This window comes from Elephas maximus, chromosome 12 (genome assembly GCF_024166365.1).
Source record: "Elephas maximus indicus isolate mEleMax1 chromosome 12, mEleMax1 primary haplotype, whole genome shotgun sequence".
Classification (NCBI taxonomy): Eukaryota; Metazoa; Chordata; class Mammalia; order Proboscidea; family Elephantidae; genus Elephas; species Elephas maximus.
This window is the reverse complement of record NC_064830.1, coordinates 58,687,313-58,705,497: the sequence shown is the minus strand read 5'-3', so window position 1 is coordinate 58,705,497 and position 18,185 is coordinate 58,687,313. Positions and strand designations below refer to the sequence as shown.

The 18,185-nt window shown below is 45.5% G+C and overlaps 1 protein-coding gene across 6 annotated transcripts in view; it reads left to right on the top strand.

Moving 5' to 3' along the window:
* Positions 1-18,185, top strand: part of IFT140 (intraflagellar transport 140) — an 83,474-nt gene that overhangs the window by 19,651 nt on the left and 45,638 nt on the right. For 5 of the 6 annotated variants that reach the window (XM_049902913.1, XM_049902912.1, XM_049902910.1 and 2 more), the window contains 7 exons: positions 1,843-1,934; positions 2,495-2,601; positions 4,234-4,379; positions 15,250-15,453; positions 15,826-15,898; positions 16,435-16,526; positions 17,460-17,587. In XM_049902913.1, coding sequence (XP_049758870.1) covers positions 1,843-1,934; positions 2,495-2,601; positions 4,234-4,379; positions 15,250-15,453; positions 15,826-15,898; positions 16,435-16,526; positions 17,460-17,587 — 842 coding nt within the window. The remainder of the gene's footprint in view (positions 1-1,842; positions 1,935-2,494; positions 2,602-4,233; positions 4,380-15,249; positions 15,454-15,825; positions 15,899-16,434; positions 16,527-17,459; positions 17,588-18,185) is intronic. The other variant, XM_049902911.1, reaches the window with a different exon arrangement.

Sequence of the window (18,185 nt, the reverse complement as noted above, 5' to 3'; positions counted from 1 at the left end):
AGTCTGAAATCAGGGTGTCAGCAGGGCTGTGCCCCCTCCACAGTCTCTGGGAGAGGAACCTTTCTTGTCTCTTCCAGGTTCCGGTGGTAGCCAGCAGTCCTTGGCTTATGGCCATATCGCTCCATCTCTGCCTCCCCTGTCCTGTCATGTCCTCCCTGTGTGTCTCTCTGTCTCATCTTTTTTTTAAGGACCCCACTCAGATGGAATTGGGGCCCGCCCTGCTCTAGTTGGACCTCAGGTTAACTTAAATGATAACCTCTCCAAAGACCCTGTTTCTAAAAGGGCACATTTATGGATTCCAGGAGTTAGGACTTCAACATGTCCTGTTTGGGGACACATTCAGCCCACAACAGCAAGATCCAGAAGAACCAGCATCAAGGAACCCATTCCCTCCCACAAGGGATACTGTGGAACTCGGAGACTAGACTCTTTGAACTGACTTCACAGCAGCTTCCTTGTTTGTCTAGGAAGACGGGAGATCTGTCCTCTTTGTTTAAGGGCAACTAACATCAAGAAGAGGAAACCCTGGTGGCGTAGTGGTTAAGTGTTATGGCTGCTAACCAAAGGGTCGGCAGTTCAAATCCGTCCGGCGCTCCTTGGAAACTCTATGGGGCAGTTCTACTCTGTCCTATAGGGTCGCTCTGAGTTGGAATCAACTCGATGGCACTGGGTTTGGTTTTGGTTTTGGTTTTCGTTAACATCAAGAGGAGGGTGAGATTGTCCTGTGTCACTGGATACATGGGGGAGTGTTGAGAGAGAGTTGGCTGGGACGAGAAGGAGGGGCAAGTCTGTGGCCAGTGAGAAGCCCAACCCTGGATGTGAAACCAAGACCGGCCCCACCCACCTTACAGCATCCCACACATTGCACAACAGAAGCAGGAGCAGTATGTTGCCCTGCCGTCCCCCCTCCCGCTCCGTGCCGGCACAGGGCACAAGGAGGCCAGCGCCGTGGGAGGCTGGGCCATGGTGATCGTCACCCGGCGCTCGCTGGTGGGGACTCCATGCATGGTCTCTGCACATCTGCCTCTAGCCCATGCTCCATGTCAGCCTGCCTGCCGGGTGTGGTTACAGTTATCCCATAGGAAGCAGATGTGCTAATGTGGCTGCTGGAAAAATCCCATGATGTGTGGTGGTGCCCCATGGGCCTTGGCTTGTGTGGCCCTTCCATGTGAGCACCCTGTGCCCCATCCGTGGGTGGTAATGCACCCCGCAGGAGGGGCTGGCGATTGAGACCTGCTGCCACTGAGGACCCTGCTCGCCTGACACACTACTTCCTTGGTTTATACCTAGGGGCTCTGCTCCTGGGAGAGCCTGGCACTTTCCCCAAGGACTTTCTAGCCAATTAGATTGCAGGTCTGCTTGTTTGCTCAGTGTCGGTCTGGTCATGTCTGCCCTGTAGCACGGCAGTGAAGAGCCTGACCTTGGAGTCAGATTTAGGTTCAAATCTCCACTTAGCCTCATGGGCCTGGGGCACTGGGCAGTGGCCGTCTGTTCCCTGTGGAGCAGGGACGGGAGGACTGCCCAGGGTGTGGTCATGATTCCACTTGGGAATCGCTCTAGAAACATGCTCGCTGACCAGTTTCTGCCATGTGCTGCATGCAAGGTGGCTGTCGTCACCAATGATGTCACACACAAGAGCTGTGGTTTGCTCGCCTGTGCATTCCGAAGACTGCGGCGCCCCTCAGAGTTCGTGTCACCTGCATGGCGCTTCGTCCCTTGGCACATTCCCGAGGCTATGCTTGCTGGGTCTCTGTGAGGCATGGAGACCAGAGGCCAGGTTCCAAAAATCACAGTCTCAGGGAAAGTGATGTGCTTCTTCTGGGTCGTGTTTCCCTCCTGCAGGTCAAGCTGAGTGGGAAGACAGGCCGCCGGGCCGACATGGCTCTGATCGAAGGCAGCCTGCTCGTTATGGCCATCGGGGAGACGGTGCTCAGGTGAGACCTGACTTTTCGGTTGCGCCCCTGATTTAAAATCCTCTACACGTGGTCATTTTGAAGGGGACTTTTCCTTCCAGTCTCACATGCATACGGAAAATACATGTCCAGTAACGAGCTCCCAGATAAGGAGACAAAACACTGGAGAGCCCCTGCATCCCTGCCCCACCCTGCAGTTCCCCCTGTGGGCTCACCACCCCACAGGGCCCACCCCATCCTGACTTCTGCCTGGTTTTTTCAGGCTGTGTTTAAGTGGAATAACAGTGTGTGTTTTTTTGTGTCTGGCACCTTTAGCTCAGCACGGTATTGGGGAGAGCCTTCCATGTGGCTGTTGTACTGTAGAGTTGATATGAGCCATCTCACATCAACACCGTTCTCTCTGATTATAAGCCAGCAGAGGCGATCCCTAAAGATAGGCAGCACTCCTCTCCCTGGGGGGGTCGACGGGGCCACATCTTTTCCCTGATGGTTGAAGTCTCATCCTTGGGGTCGACAGCACCCTCTGAACACAGTGACATGCCCTAACATAGCCCCTCTCTGGGCTCTTTCTTCCCTTGTAGATTTTGGGACTTAGAACGAGGTGAGAATTACGTACTGAGTCCAGAAGAGAAGTTTGGTTTTGAAAAAGGAGAGAATATAAACTGTGTCTCCTACTGCAAAGGCAAAGGTGAGCCTTCCTGGCCAGCGTAGGAGAGAAATAAAGCAGCCTCAAGGGTCTTGCAAGGGACTGTTTAAATGCTGTAGTGATGCCAACAGTGTGAGGTCAGTCAGGCCAAGCAGGTAGCAGTAAAGCTTTGCTGTCCACAGGAGGGCCTCGGGCATGGCCAGAGTGTGGCCACCCTGAGAATGCACATAGCCATCTCTGGTCCCTCTTGAAGCCCCACAAAGAAGACAGTGCAGGAAGTACACACACACACAGAGGACAGAGAGAATAGATGAGCCAGAGCCGAAGTCCATCCAGCAGACATTTATGTGATCCCCGAGTAAGTAAGGCTTGTATGTGACTACTAACCTAAAAGTTGGTGGTTCAAACCCACCTGGCAACACCCTAGAAAAAAGATTACAACCTAGAAAACTCTATGAAATGTAGCAGTACTCTGTCACATGGGGTCACCATGAGTAGCAGTACTCTGTCACATGGGGTCACCATGAGTCGTATTCAGCTCGACAGCAACAGGTTTGTTTTATTTTTATGCTCAGCAGTAGTCCAGCACTGGGGAGCTGCAGAGAAAAAGGCAGACAAGCCGTAGCTCTCATGGAGGACAGAGAGAAGACAATAGCAAACTCTACACACACATGGATACACACATCAGGAGAGAGAGAAGATAATAGCAACCCCTACAGAGACACACGAGGATAGAAGATAATAGCCACCTCTACACACACACACACAGACACAGACACAGACACACGAGGACAGAGAGAAGATAATAGCAACCCCTACAAACACACATACAGAGACACACCTGAGGACAGAGAGAAGATAATAGCAATCGCTACACACACACACAGACACAGACACACACACGAGGACAGAGGGAAGATAATTGCAACCCCTACACACTCACAGACAGACAGACAGACACACACACATACACACACACACGAGGACGGAGAGAAAATAACAGCAAATCCCACCTACACACACACTATATTGCCAGGTGGTGCTAAGCACCTGTGAAGAAAAGTGGAGCCAGGGAAGAGGCCTAGAGGTCACTGAGAGTGAGGGCTGACATTCACAGAGGTGGTCAGCAGGGAACTTCCTGCTGTTTTCATCCCATTTTTTTTTTTTCTAACTGTATTTATTTATTTTGTTGTTGAGAATATACACAGCAAAACACAGCAATTCAACAGTTCCGCAGGTACAACTCAGTGACCCTGATTACATTCTTCAAGTTGTGCAACTAATCTCACCCTCCTTTTCTAAGTTGTTCGTCCATTAACATAAGCTCATTGCCCCCTAAGTTTCCTATCTAATCTTCCAAGTTGCTGTTGTCAGTTTGATCCCATATAGATAGATCTTAAAGGAGCACCATGCTCACTGCAGACATTTTTTGCTAGTTTAGCTAAACTATTGTTTGGTTTTAAGAAGACTTCTGGGGCTATTTTGGTTTCAGGTTTAAAGATTATCTCAGGGCAATAGTTTCAGGGGTTTATCCAGCCTCCATGGCTTCAAAAAGTCTAGATTCTGTGAGAATTTAAAATTCTGTTCTGCATTTCCCCCTTTTGGTCTGGATTCTTCTATGGAATCTCTGTTGATCCCGCTTTTCACTGGGTTGGTGTGAGTTCTCACCCGTAGGTCTTCTGGCAGCCGGCACTGACAGAGGGCGCGTTGCCATGTGGCGGAAAGCCCCAGACCCCCAGAGCAGCCTCGGGACAGAGGGCAAGGACAAGTGGGCCCTGCAGACACCTACCGAGCTGGAGGGGAACATCACACAGATCAAGGTAAGACCCTATGGGAGCTTTAGCTACCCATCTGGTCAGTTATCCAACATAAGACCACGTAAAAATGACAGCAAGAAAAATTTCCAAGGGCCTTTTGGGTCTCAGGATTGTAGAATATGGCCAGATTTGTGGAGGAAGCGTAACTTTCTTGGATCTGAAGTTATAAATGCAAAGCAGATAATGGCAAGTTTGAGTACATGAACGTTTATTCAAATTGGGCAGTGAAGAACAACAAAAGTAGAACGAAAAGGGAGATGATCTGGGTACATATTCCTTCTACAGGATGTAAAGGGTAATCTCGAAACCACCACACCTTCTGGTCCCTCAGTGCACTTTGTTTTCTTCGGTTGAATGCCGATGCTGGCATGCAACTTGTACTGATGTATATTTAATGTCCTGGTTTTGCTTTTTGGGGAGTGTTGCTTTACCAAGAAAGCTATTATTATTTTTTTTTATTGTGCTTAAAGTGAAAGTTTACAAATCAAGTCAGTCTCTCATACAAGAATTTATATACACCTTGGTATGTACTCGTACGCCCCCCCCCAATGAGACAACACACTCCTCTCCACCCTCTATTTCTGTGTCCATCCACCCAGCTTCTGCCTTCCTCTACCTTCTCATCTCCCCTCCAGACAGGAGCTGCCCACGTAGTTTCATGTGTCTGCTTGAGCCAAAAAGCTCACTCTTCACCAGTATCATTTTCTGTTGTGTAAAGTCTGCTTGAGCCAAAAAGCTCACTCTTTACCAGTATCATTTTCTGTTGTGTAGTCCACTCCAATCCCTGTCTCTGTTGGCTTTGAGAATGGTTCCAGTCTTGGGCTAACAGAAGGTCTGGGGACTGTGACCTCCAGGGTCCTTCTAGTCTCAGTCAGACCATTAAGTCTGGTCTTTTTACGAGAATTTGAGGTCTGCATCCCACTACTCTCCTGCTCCATTAGGGATTCTCTGTTGTGTTCCTTGTTCGGGCAGTCATCAGTTGTAACCAGGCACTATCTATTTATGTGGCCCTTTATGTCCCCTGGGCTCATAATTACCATGTGTCTTTGGTGTTCTTCATTCTCCTTTGATGCAGGTGGGTTGAGACCAATTCATGCATCTTAGATAGCTGCTTGCTAGCATTTAACACCCCAGACGCCATTCACCAAAGTGGGATGCAGAATGTTTTCTTAATACATTTTATTATGCCTGTTGACCTAGATGTCCCCTGAAACCATGGTCCCCAGACCCTCAGCCCCTGCTACTCTGGCTTTCGAAGTGTTTGCTTTATTCAGGAAACTTCTTTGCTTTTGGTTTAGTCCAGTTGTGCTGACCTCTCCTGTATTATGTATTGTCTTTTCTTTCTCCTAAAATAGTTCTTGTCTACTATCTAATCAGTGAATACTCCTCTCCCTCCCTCCCTCCCCACCCTCCCTCCCCACCCTCAAAGAATATTTTCTTCTCTGTTTAAACCATTTCTTGAGTTCTTATAATAGTGGTCTCATGCAATATTTGTCCTTTTGCAGCTGACTAATTTCACTCAGCATAGTGCCTTCCACATTCCTCCATGTTATGAAATCTTTCATGGATTCATCATTGTTCTTTATCGATGCATAGTATTCCATTGTGTGACTATACCATAATTTTTTTATCCATTCATCCATTCATGGGCACCTTGGTTGCTTCCATCTTTTTGCTATTGAAAACAGTGCTGCAGTGAACATGGGTGTGCATATATCTGTTCATGTAAAGGCCCTTATTTCTCTAGGATGTAGTCCAAGGAGTGGGATTGCCAGATCATATGGTAGTTCTATTTCTAGCTTTTTAAGGAAGCGCCAAATCAGTTTCCAAACTAGTTGTACATTTTACATTCCCACCAATGGTGTATAAGTGTTCCAGTCTCCAACATTTATTATTTTGTTTTTTGGATTAATGCCATCCTTTTTGGAGTGAGATGGAATCTCATTGTAGTTTCGATTTGCATTTCTCTAGTGGCTAATGATCGTGAGCATTTCCTCATGTACCTGTTAGCTTCCTGAATGTCTTCGTTGGTGAAGTGTCTGTTCATCTCCTTTGCCCATTTTTTAATTGGGTTATTTGTTTTTTTGTAGTTGCGTTTATACAGTATCATTTAGATTTTAGAGTTCAGACACTGATCAGAAATATCATAACTAAAAAGTTTTTCCCAGTCTGTAGATAATCTTTTTACTCTTTTGGTGAAGTCTTTGGATGAGCATAGGTGTTTGATTTTTAGGAGCTCCCAGTTATTAAGCTTCTCTTCTGGTCTTTGTGCATTGTTAGTAATGTTTTGTATGCTGTTTATGCCATGTGTTAGGGCTCCTAGCATTGTCCCTATTTTTTCTTCCATGATCTTTATTGTTTTAGATTTTATATTTAAAACTAATATAAAGTCTAAATCTTTGGATCCATTTTGAGTTAGTTTTTGTGCATGGTATGAGGTATGGGGTCTTGTTTCATATTTTTGTAGATGGATATCCAGTTATGCCAGCACCGTTTTATTAAAGAGACTGTCTTTTCCCCCATTTAACTGAGTTTGGGCCTTTGTCAAATACCAGCTGCTCATATGTGGATGGATTTATGTCTGGATTCTCAATTCTGTTCAGATGGTCTGTGTGTCTGTTGTTGTACCAGTACCAGGCTGTTTTGACTACTATGGCTGTATAATAGGTTCTAAAATCAGGTAGTGTAAGGCCTCCCACTTTGTTCTTCTCTTTCAGTAATGCTTTACTTATCCGGGGCCTCTTTCACTTCCATATGAAGCTGGTGATTTGTTTCTCCATTTCATTAAAAAATGTCATTGGAATTTGGATAGGAATTGCATTGTATCTATAGGTGGTTTTTGGTAGAATAGACATTTTTGCAATGTTAAGTCTTCCTATCCACAATATGATATGTTTTTCCATTTAACATAGGTCTCTTTTGGTTTCTTGCAATAGTGTCTTGTAGTTTTCTTTGTATAGGTCTTTTACATCTCTGGTTAGATTTATTCCTAAGTATTTTATTTTGTTGGGGGCTACTGTAAATGGTGTTGTTCTGGTGATTTCCTCTTCGATGTTCTCTTCGTTGGTATAGAGGAATCCAGCTGATTTTTGTGTATCTTGTATCCTGATACTCTGCTGAACTCTTCTATTAGTTTCAGTAGTTTTCTTGAGAATTCTTTACGGTTTTTTGTGTATAAGGTCATGTCTCTCCAAATAGAGATACTTTTACTTCTTCCTTACCAACCTGGATGCCCTTTATTTCTTTATCTAGCCTAATTGCTCTGGCTAGGACCTCCAGCACAATGTTAGATAGGAGTGGTGATAAAGGGCATCTTTGTCTGGTTCTTGTTCTCAACGGGAATGCTTTCAGTCTCTCTCCATTTTGGATGACGTTGGCTGTTGGCTTTGTATAAATGCCGTTTATTATGTTGAGGAATTTTCCTTCTATGCCTATTTTGCTGAGAGTTTTTATCATGGATGGGTCTTGGACTTTGTCAAATGCCTTTTTTGCATCAATTGATAAGATCATGTGGTTCTTGTCTTTTGTTTTATTTATGTAGTGGATTACATTAATTGTTTTTCTAATGTGGAACCTTCCCTACATACCTGGTATGAATCCCACTTGGTCATGGTGAATTATTTTTTTGATATGTTGTTAAATTCTATTGGCTAGAATTTTGTTGAGGATTTTTACATCTAAGTTTATGAGGGATATAGGTCTGTGATTTTCTTTTTTTGTGGTGTCTTTACCTGGTTTTGGTGTCAGGGTTATGGTAGCTTCATAGAATGATTTTGGGAGTATTCCATCCTTTTCTATGCTCTGAAATACCTTTAGTAGTAGTGGCGTTAACTCTTCTTTGAAAGTTTGGTAGAACTCTCTAGTGAAGCTGTCAGATTAGGGGCTTTTTTTTTGTTGGAAGTTTTTTAATTGCCTTTTCAATCTATTCTTTTGTTATGGGTTTATTTAGTTGTTCTACCTCTGTGTGTTAGTTTAGGTAGGTAGTGTGTTTCCAGAAATTCATCCGTTTCTTCCAGGTTTACAAATTTCTTAGGGTGCAGTTTTTCATAGGAATCTGGTATGATTCTTTTAATTTCAGTTGGGTTTGTTGTGATACCGCCCATCTCATTTCTTTTTCGGGTTATTTGCTTCCTCTCCCGTTTTTCTTTTGACAATTTGGCCAAAGATTTATCAATTTCGTTAATTTTTTCAGAGAACCAGCTTTTGGTCTTCCTATCTCTTTCAATTGTTTTTCTGTTCTCTGTTTCATTTCATTCTGCTGTTATTTTTATTATTTGCCTTCTTCTGGTGCCTGAGAGCTTCTTTTGTTGCCCTCTTTCTATTTGTTCAAGTGTAGGGATAATTCTTTGGTTTGGGCCCATTCTTCTTTTTGTAAGTATGCCCTTACGGATATGAATTGACCTCTGAGGACTTCTTTAGGTTTTTCCCAAAGGTTCTGATAGGAAGTGTTTTCATTCTCATTGGATTCTATGAATTTCTTTATTCCATCCTTAATTTCTTCTATATCCCAATCATTTTTGAGCAGGCTGTTCAGTTTCCAAGAGTTCGATATCTTTTGCCTGCTTTTTCTGTTATTGATTTCTACTTTTATGGCTTTATGGTCAGAGAAGATGCTTTGTAATATTTCAGTGTTTTGGGTTCTGTTAGGGCTTGCTTTATGACCTAATATGTGGTCTATTCTAGAGAATGTTCCATGTGCTTTGGAAAAGAGTGTATTCTTGGCTGCTGTTGGATGGAGTGTACTCTATATGTCTATGAGGTCAAGTTGGTTGATTGTGGCATTTATACCTTCTATGTCTTTGTTGAGCTTCTTTCTGGATGTTCTGTCCTTCACTGAAAGTGATGTGTTAAAGTCTCCTACTTTTTATTGTGGAGCTGTCTATCTCACTTTTCAGTGCTGTTAGAGTTTGTTTTATGTACGCCGAAACCCTGTTATTGGGTGCATAAATATTTAATATGGTTATGTCCTCCTAGTATATTGTCCCTTTAGTCATTATATAGTGTCCTTTCTTATCCTCTGTGGTAGATTTAACTTTAAAGTCTATTTTGTCAGAAATTAATATTGCCACTCCTGCTCTTTTTTGTTTGCTTGATATATTTTTTTCCATCCTTTGAGTTTTAGTTTGTGTGTTTAAGTCTAAGGTGTGTCTCTTGTAGGCAACATATAGATGGATGGTGTTTTTTTTATCCATTCTGCCACTCTCTGTCTCTTTATTGGTGTATTTAGTCCTTTTACATTCAGTGTAATTATAGATAGGTATGAGTTTTTTTCGATGTCTTTTTTTGTGTGTTGTTGACAGTTTCTTTTTCCCACTTAGTTTTTTGTGCTGAGCAGTTTATATATTGTCTCTTCCTCCTATTTGTTGTTGATTTCGTTTTTTGTTGAGTCTTTTGTTTTTCTTTTATTTTGATGTGTAGGATTATTAGTCTCTTTTGTGGTTACCTTAATATTTACCCCTATTTTTCTAAGTTTAAACCAAACTTTTGTTTCGTCATATCGCCTTAACTTCCTCTCCCTATGAAAGATCTATAACTACATTTTTTAGTCCCTCTTTATTGTTTTAATGTTGTCATCTTTTATATAATGACATTGCTTTTTCCCTGTTTTCTGTGTTTTTTTGTCTGGATTTATTTTTGTGATTTCCCTATCTGGGTTGATATCTGGTTGCTCTGTCCTTTGTTCTAGTCTTCGGTTGATATCTGATATTATTGGTTTTCTAACCAGAGGACTACTAAAAGTAGTATTTCTTGTCGTTTTGGTTTGGTTTACAAATTCCCTAAATTCTGTTTATCTGGAAATGTCCTAATATCACCTTCATGTTTGAGAGAGAGTTTTGCTGGATATATGATTCTTAGCTGGCAATTTTTTTCCTTTAATGCTTTATATAAGTCATCCCATTGCCTGCATGGGATTCTGCTGAGTAGTCTGAGCTTATTCTTATTGACTCTCCTTTCTTGGTGACTTATCGTTTATCCATACCCACACTTAAAATTCTCCCTTTACCTTTGTTTTTGGCAAGTTTGATTATAATATGTCTTGGTGACTTTCTTTTGAGATCTACCTTGTGTGGAGTTCGATGTGCATCTTCAACAGATATCTTTTCATCTTTCACAATATCAGGGAAGTTTTCTGCCAACAAATCTTCAACAATTTTCTCTGTATTTTCTGTTGTCCCTCCCTGCTCTGGTACTCAAATCACTTGTAGGTTATTTCTCTTGATTGAGTCCCACATGATTCTCAGGGTTTCTTCATTTTTTTAAATTCTTTTATCTGATTTTTCTTCAGATAAATTGGTGCAAGATATTTTATCTTCAGTCTCACTAATTCTGCCTTCCATTCCCTCAATTCTGCTCCTCTGACTTCCTGTTGAGTTATATAATTCTGTAATTTTATTTTTAATCTTCTGAATTTCTGATTGCTGTCTATGGATTCTTGCAGGCTATTAAATTTTTAATTATCTTCTTGAATAACCTTTTCAGTTTCTTCAACTGCTTCATCTGTGTGCTCCTTGGCTTGTTCTTCATTTTGCCTGATCTCCTTCATGATCTCTTGAAGAGTTCTGTATATTAATCTTTTGTATTCTACATGTGATAATTCCAGGAATACATCTTCATCCAGAAGATCTCTTGATTCTTTGTTTTGAGAGCTCATTGAGGAGATAGTGGTCTGCTTCTTCATGTGATTCGATGTTGACCTTTGTCTTCGAGCCATCTATAAGTTATTGTATTAGTTTATTTTATGTTTGCTTACTGTATCCTAGTTTCTTGCTTTGTTTTGTTTTGACATGCACAAATAGGCTACTTGAGTGAGCTAGCTTGATTATTTGTGCCTTTGGAGCTCTAACGTCCTGTCACCAGATGGCTAGAGCTGTTACCAAGTATATGAGCATAGGAGTCCATTCACTTTTCTCATATGGATTCAGCTCAGGTGTCCAGGTAGTTGGTCATCGAGTGTGTGTCCTACAGTCTTAGAGGGGCAGGAGCGATTGGTGCAGCAGGGAGCCAAGCTCTGAACAAGGCAGGGGCTGACAGCCATCCCCCCGAGTGTGAGGAAAGCACGTCGTTGTTCCCTAGAGTGCACAGGTATGTGAGTTCTGTAGCTGGACCATGGGCACCCAATGCTTTTGGTTATAAGGACTGGGAGGCACCACTTAATCCTTGGACCTGTGTTGCGGGTGGCTAGGTGACGTGGGTGGAGCCACCAGTCCTCAAGCCCCTGATGTGGGTAGGTGAGGACCCTGTTTAATAGGTAAAGTGGTGTTAAACATCAAAAACCCACCTCTCCACTGCACAGCTGAAACACACTGCAGTCTGCAAACACAGGCCTAATCTCCTGAAATGGGCCCACAAGGTCCATGCAGGGGTAAGAGGTATTCAAAGTCTATAGACTATTTGTGCCTAAACCGGAGCCACTTCTGCCCTGAGCTCCCCAGCTTAGTGGAGCTGGCAGGCTATCTTTTCCCCCAGTTGTTAATTTATTCCTTCTCCAGGGCCAGAAGAATGGCTCAGGGCATGCACTAGGACCTATCTCAGGCCCAGGAAATCGACAGCCACTGAAAGCCGGCTTGGGGACTAGGGGCACGGTAAAATAAACACAAGTACTTAGCTTTTGCCAAGAGCACTGTTCTTCTCTGGTTCCGGAGGTGTAAGTAGGCTGTGCGGCCTGCTGGCATCCTGAACACTACTGCCAGCCCCACTGCAATCACTCCAGGGGATCATGCCTGAGGGACACCGTTTCCCACCGAGTCAGGTCTGGCAATACCTCGTTGCTTCTGAACCATGTCTTCCTCACCCTGCCGCTCAGCCCAAATTCCTAACTTTGTCTTTGATGTTCAGGGCTCCTAGCTTGTCATATGTATAATCGTTTCACTTGTTTTTTCGGGTCTTTGTTGTGAGAGGGATCACCGGAAGCATCTGACAACTACACCATCTTGGCCCCACCTCCAGGAAAGCTATTATTTTAAACTGATGGGACAGCTTCCCTTCAGTGCCAGCTTAGAATGAAGGTCATGTAAAAAACACACTCACATTTGTAAGAAAATGTTAAGAACTGCAGTGGATAAATTGATGAAGGAGAGCATGGATAATTTACCTAAGGGTTGTTAGAATACATGAAAAGCCTGTGAAACCTCACGGCAGCGAGAGAAATGCCTGAGAACGTGGACATTCTCTTTATTCCAGGACAATACAGTCTTACTTGTTTATGACCTTGATGTTTTGGAGGATCACAGCCATGTGTTTTGTAGACTTTCTTTGTCTGGGCTTGTCTTAGGTTTCCTCATGGTCAGATCCAGATAGTGCTTTACCAGCAGGAAGACCCCAGATATGATGCTGTGTTCTTCCCATTGGGAGGCAAAGGCTGTCTGTACATCCTGTTTCTGATGGTGCTGGCTTGGCCACATGGTTATGGTGTGTCTGCTGGGTTCAGGTTCAAGGTATTTCTGCTTCCTATGTAGCGAATTGTTGGGTAGGGAGACACTCCGAGACCGCAGGGTGTGTCCTCTACCTTATCACACTATCCCTGCTGTCGTTAGCAACACCGATGCTTCCTCCCTGAGACAGTTGTTCTGTGGCAGCCACCGGACAGACAGCACAGGCTTTTCAGCAGACCTGAGTTGGCGTCCCCCTGGGTCAACGCTGTCCGCCAAGGGGCAGGGGCTCATTCCTTTTAAGCCCGAGTTTCCGCATCTGTGAAATGGGCCAACAGGAATGTAAGTGCTTGACTACTAACCTCAAGATTGGCAATTTGAACCCACCCGGAGGTGCTTCAGAAGAAAAGCCTGGCAATCCGTTTCCAAAAGGTTACTGCCTTGAAAACCATACGTAACACAGTTCTACTCTGCACACATAGAATTGCCATGAATCGGAATCCATTCAGTGGCTACTGTTTTTTTGTTTGTTTTGCTTTTCCCATCTGTGAAATGGGCCAACAGGAATGTCTCCTGCATGGGTTGTTGTGAGGGTCCAGGGAGAACATGTGTGTTGATTGTTAATCCAGTTCCTAACCCTTGCTGGGGCTCACTCAGTGTTAGTGGTTGTGATTACACAGCGTGATAATTTGGGGCCCCAGACAGTGGCTGTAGGAAAATGTGCAGTGTTGTTGTCAGGTGCCATCGAGTGTGTTACAGAGCAGAACTGCCCCACAGGGTTTTCTAGGTTGTAATCTTTTTGGAAGCAGATTGCCAGTTCTTTCTCCCACAGCATTGCTGGTGGGTTTGAACCGTTGACCTTTTGGTTAGCAGCTGAGCGCTTAACTGTTGAGCCACCAGGACTCCTTATGCAAGTTTTCTTAGAGAAGACAGTGATATCTGCATGGTGGCACTTTTGTGACTGGGGTGATGGTCCTAATGTTTGACACCTGGTACAAAACAGGCACTGGGAGTCAGCTCAGACCCCAACCAATCAGAACAGATGTTACCTGGAATGGCGCACAGTTGTATATATGCTGGGTTAGAGCTCTGAGAATCAATACTTTCTTTTTTATTGTACTTTAGATGAAGGTTTACAGAGTAGTTTCTCATTAAACAATTAATACACCTATTATTTTGTGACATTGGTTGCCAACCCCACAACATGTCAGTGCTGTCCCTTTCTTGGGTTCCCCATTACCAGCTTTCCTGTCCCCTCCTGCCTGCTTGTCCTTATCCCTGGGCTGGTATGCCCATTTAGTCTCATGTACATGGCTGAGCTATGTGTATTATTGTTTGTTTTATGGGCCTGTCTAATCTTTGGCTGAAGGGTGAACCTCAGGAGTAACTTCATTACTGAGCGAAAAGGGTATCTGAGGGCCATACTCTTGGGGTTTCTCCAGTCTCTGTCAGGCCAGTAAATCTGGTCTTTTTTTGTGAGTTAGAATTTTGTTCTATATTTTTCTCTAGCTCTGTCCAGGACCCTCTTATGTGATCCCTGTCAGAGCAGTCAGTGGTGGTAGCTGGGTACCATCTAGTTGTGCTGGACTCAGGCTGGTGAAGGCTGTGGTACTTGTGGTCCATTAGTCCTTTGGACTAATATTTCCCTTGTGTCTTTGGTTTTCTTCATTCTCCCTTGCTCCAGATGGTGTGAGACCAGTGGAGTGTCTTAGATGGCCACTCACAAGCTTTTAAGACCCCAGAGTGTTTTTTTTTTTTTAATTGTGGTAAATTTGATATAAAATTTGCTATTTTAATAATTTTTAAGTATACACTCGAGTGACATTATTTACATTTACAATGTTGTGTAACTATCACCGTCTATTTCTAAAATGCTTTTATCCCCCAAAACAGAATCCTGTTCCCATTAATAATAACTCCCACTCCCCCCTCCTCCAACCCCTGGTAACCTCTGTCTGCTTTCTGTCTCTATGCATGTGCCTGTTCTAGATATTTCACATAAGTGGGGTCATACAATTTGTCCTTTTGTGTCTGACTTCCACTCAGCATCATGCCATCAAGGTTCATCTACGTTGTAACGTGTAGCAGAGCTTCATTTCTCCTTACGGCTGAGTAATATTGCACTGTGTAGATAGACTGCATTGTGTCGATCCATCATCTGCTGATGTACACTTGGGTTTTTTCCCTTTTGTCTGTTGTGAATAGTGCTGCAGTGAACATTCATGGGCACCATCTGTTTGAATCCCTGCTTTCAAGTCTCTTGGGTGTATGCCCAGGAGTGGAATTGCTGGGTCAGATGGTAATTCTGTGTTTAACTTTTTGAGGAACCTGAGTATTCATATATTTTTTAAATTTTCTGCAGTGTGCACATATTATCTTTATAAAAAAATTTAAAAACTTTCTTTAAACAAGAAGACATGGTGGCGATGGGGATGGCGTGTGTGCTCTCGTGTTTGTGGATGTGGCTCTGACGTCTCCCGTCTGCACCCCCCTACCCGCCACAGTGGGGCTCCAGGAAGAACCTGCTAGCGGTGAACAGCATCAGCGCCCTGGTGATCCTCAGTGAGCAGGCCATGGCTGCGCACTTCCACCAGCAGGTGGCGGCGGTGCAGCTGTCGTCCAGTCTGCTGCACGTGGCCTTCCTGGCGGCTGGCACGACCTACAGCCTGCGCACGGACATGCACGTCAGCGGAGTGTTCGCCACCAAGGTGATGTGGTACTGAGGGGCGGAGCCTCTGCCTGCACGACATCTCTGAAGGCCAAGGCTGGGGTGACTGGGGACAACCCACAGCCAGGATGCAGGCCAGTCTACGCGCAACTTCATCCTCACGGCCTTCCTTGCCAACTCACACATGAGCCAGAATCGTAAAGAAAACAATAATAAAGTGCAGGGCACTCACATGCGTGAAAAACCGGCCCAGCCGTGCCCTTGTAGGCCAGCAAGCTGAGGTCAGGTGACCAAGGGTGATGTTCTGGGATGTTTAAGGAGGAGAGGAGGGCACGGTGGAATGTGAAGTGGATCTGTAGTCCATGCCCCGCCTTCTCCTGACGTTGCTCTTTGATCCCCGTCTTCCCTTCAGGACGCTGTAGCTGTCTGGAACGGGAAGCAGGTGGTGATCTTCGAGCCCTCAGGAGCCATGTTGCGAAATGCAGGTAGGAGTCTGTCTGCCTATACCAACAAAGGGGACTTGGGCTCCCTGCAGGGGTTTGCCTCTCTCCCTCACTTTATGCCTCAAGTTCTCTGCTGACGTCCCTCTCGTTCTGCTGTGTGTCCTAGCCAGGCAGTGTTTCATTCTGTTGCACATGTGGTCACTATGTGTCAGAACCAACTAAATGGCACCTAACAGCAACAACCCCTCTGCTAGTGCAGACGCATGCTCTCACGGACTGGGCATTCTCTCACTTTGTGGCTCAGGGTAAAGAGGAGACCCCACAAATGAGGGGGCAGGGCAGCGAACCCTGCCTGGTGCCCCCAGGCTAGGCTTAGAGGCTGCACTAGCGTCAATTGCTGGCTGTGGCCTTGGGGAGTCCCAATGTCTCAGGTCTCACTTTCCCCACCTGCACGATGCTGCCATCGTTACTTTCACAGAGCTGTGGGGGGCTGGGTACCTCAGGAGCAAGAACATGGACAGGCTGGGAGCCAGGTGAGCAGCCACTGCCACCATTGTGACATCTGCCTTCTGTTGCAGGGACCTTCCTGTGTGAGTCCCTGGTGCTGGTGATGCATGAAGAGAGTGTCTACACCGTGGAGCCAAACCGCGTCCAAGTGCGAACCTGGCAGGTAAGGCAAGGGCTGAGAGCACGTAGATGTGACGGCTGAGAACGAGAGCTGAATCTAAGATGTCACCTCCAAATGGAGCCATAACCTGTCTGTGGACCTCACCAGCTGGACCCCACCCACCACAGGGACCACCATAAAAACAGGTCCAGAGGCAGCCAGGGTGAGGCTCCACCTCTGTGATGGTGTCTACCAGAATGGCACTCAAGCATCCACTACCTTAGAGTTGGTTTTGTGGTACTGCTGTGCTTAGCCACAGAGGTACGGCTGCTTTTCACATTTCAAACATCACACTCCCTCAAAACCTTGCTTCTCAAATGTGTGTGGTCAGCAGGCGTCCGGGGGGCAGCAGCTCCTGGGACTTGGCCCCACCAATGGCTGGTGGGGCCTCAGCTGCAGCCGAGGGCTTGGCAGCTGGAGAGAGGCAAGGCCTGGGTGGGGACAAGGCTCCGTCACCAGCCTTGCACACGTCAGGGAACATGGGAGGAGATGCTCGCCAGGTCCAACATGCATTCTGGGGCTAAGCGGCAAGTGGGGGCTGCCAGAAAAGGAAGCCTGTGTTGGAACTGGCCGCCCCCCACATGTGTGGGAGGGCAGGCCAGGATGGGGACATCCCCCCCAGTAGTACAATGGCGGCTGGAAAAGGGTGTGGGAGACTATCTGGGAATGATGTTCACTGTTGTTGAGTACTGTCAAGTTGATGCCGACTCATAGTGGCCCCGTATGACCGAGTACAACTGCCCTGTAGGGCTTCCTAGGCTGTCATCTTTAGGGGGGCAGATTGCCAGGTCTTTCTCCCACAGAGCTGCTGGGTGGGTTCAAACTGCCACCTTTTTAGTTAGTGGCCAAGCACTTAACCATTGCGCCACCAGAGCTCCTGCATGGTGAAGTGCCACAGAAGCAGCATTCCTGAGTGCCCTGTCCTCTTCTCCCCAGGGGACTGTCAAGCAGCTCCTGCCCTTCTCTGAGACCGAGGGCAGCCCCTGCCTCCTGGACATCTGTGGGAGCTTCCTAGTGGTAGGAACAGACCTGGCGCACTTCAAAAGCTTTGATCTTTCCCGAAGGTACATCTTTTGTCCAAGTAAAGGTAGTGAGTTTTTGAAAATTACTCAGGAGGTAATGTGGTGGGTGGAAAGTGGGATCTAAGCCAGGGAACTCCTTCAGTTCTGGTTTCAACTTTAACATCCCACCTTGATTTTAAGAAAGGCTCCAGAGCCACCCAGTTGGGGGCCAGTCTTTCTAGGACATCAGGTAAAGTCTAAGGAAATCTGAATGAAGCATTTTTTAAAATTACAATTAACTACCACTAGTTGCTAGTTGCCGTTGAGTCAGCTCTGACTCCTGGAAGCCCCACATCTGCAGAGTAGAACTGCCCCACAGGGTTTTCTAGGCTGTGATCTTTCAGAAGGAGGTCACCAGGCCTGTCTTCCGAGGCACATCTGGGTGGGTTCGAACTACCAACCTTTAGGCTGGTAGTCCAGCGCTTAACTGTTTGTACCGCCCGGGTTCCTTGAGCTACCACTAAACACCCAGTATTTCTACATCACTGTAGAAATGTCACTGACAGGGCTCATTAGATAAATTACAACTTATCCATCCGGCGGAAAATGCTCACGTCACAGTGCAGGGACCCCATCCTGGCGTGGAAGATCCCAGCTCATA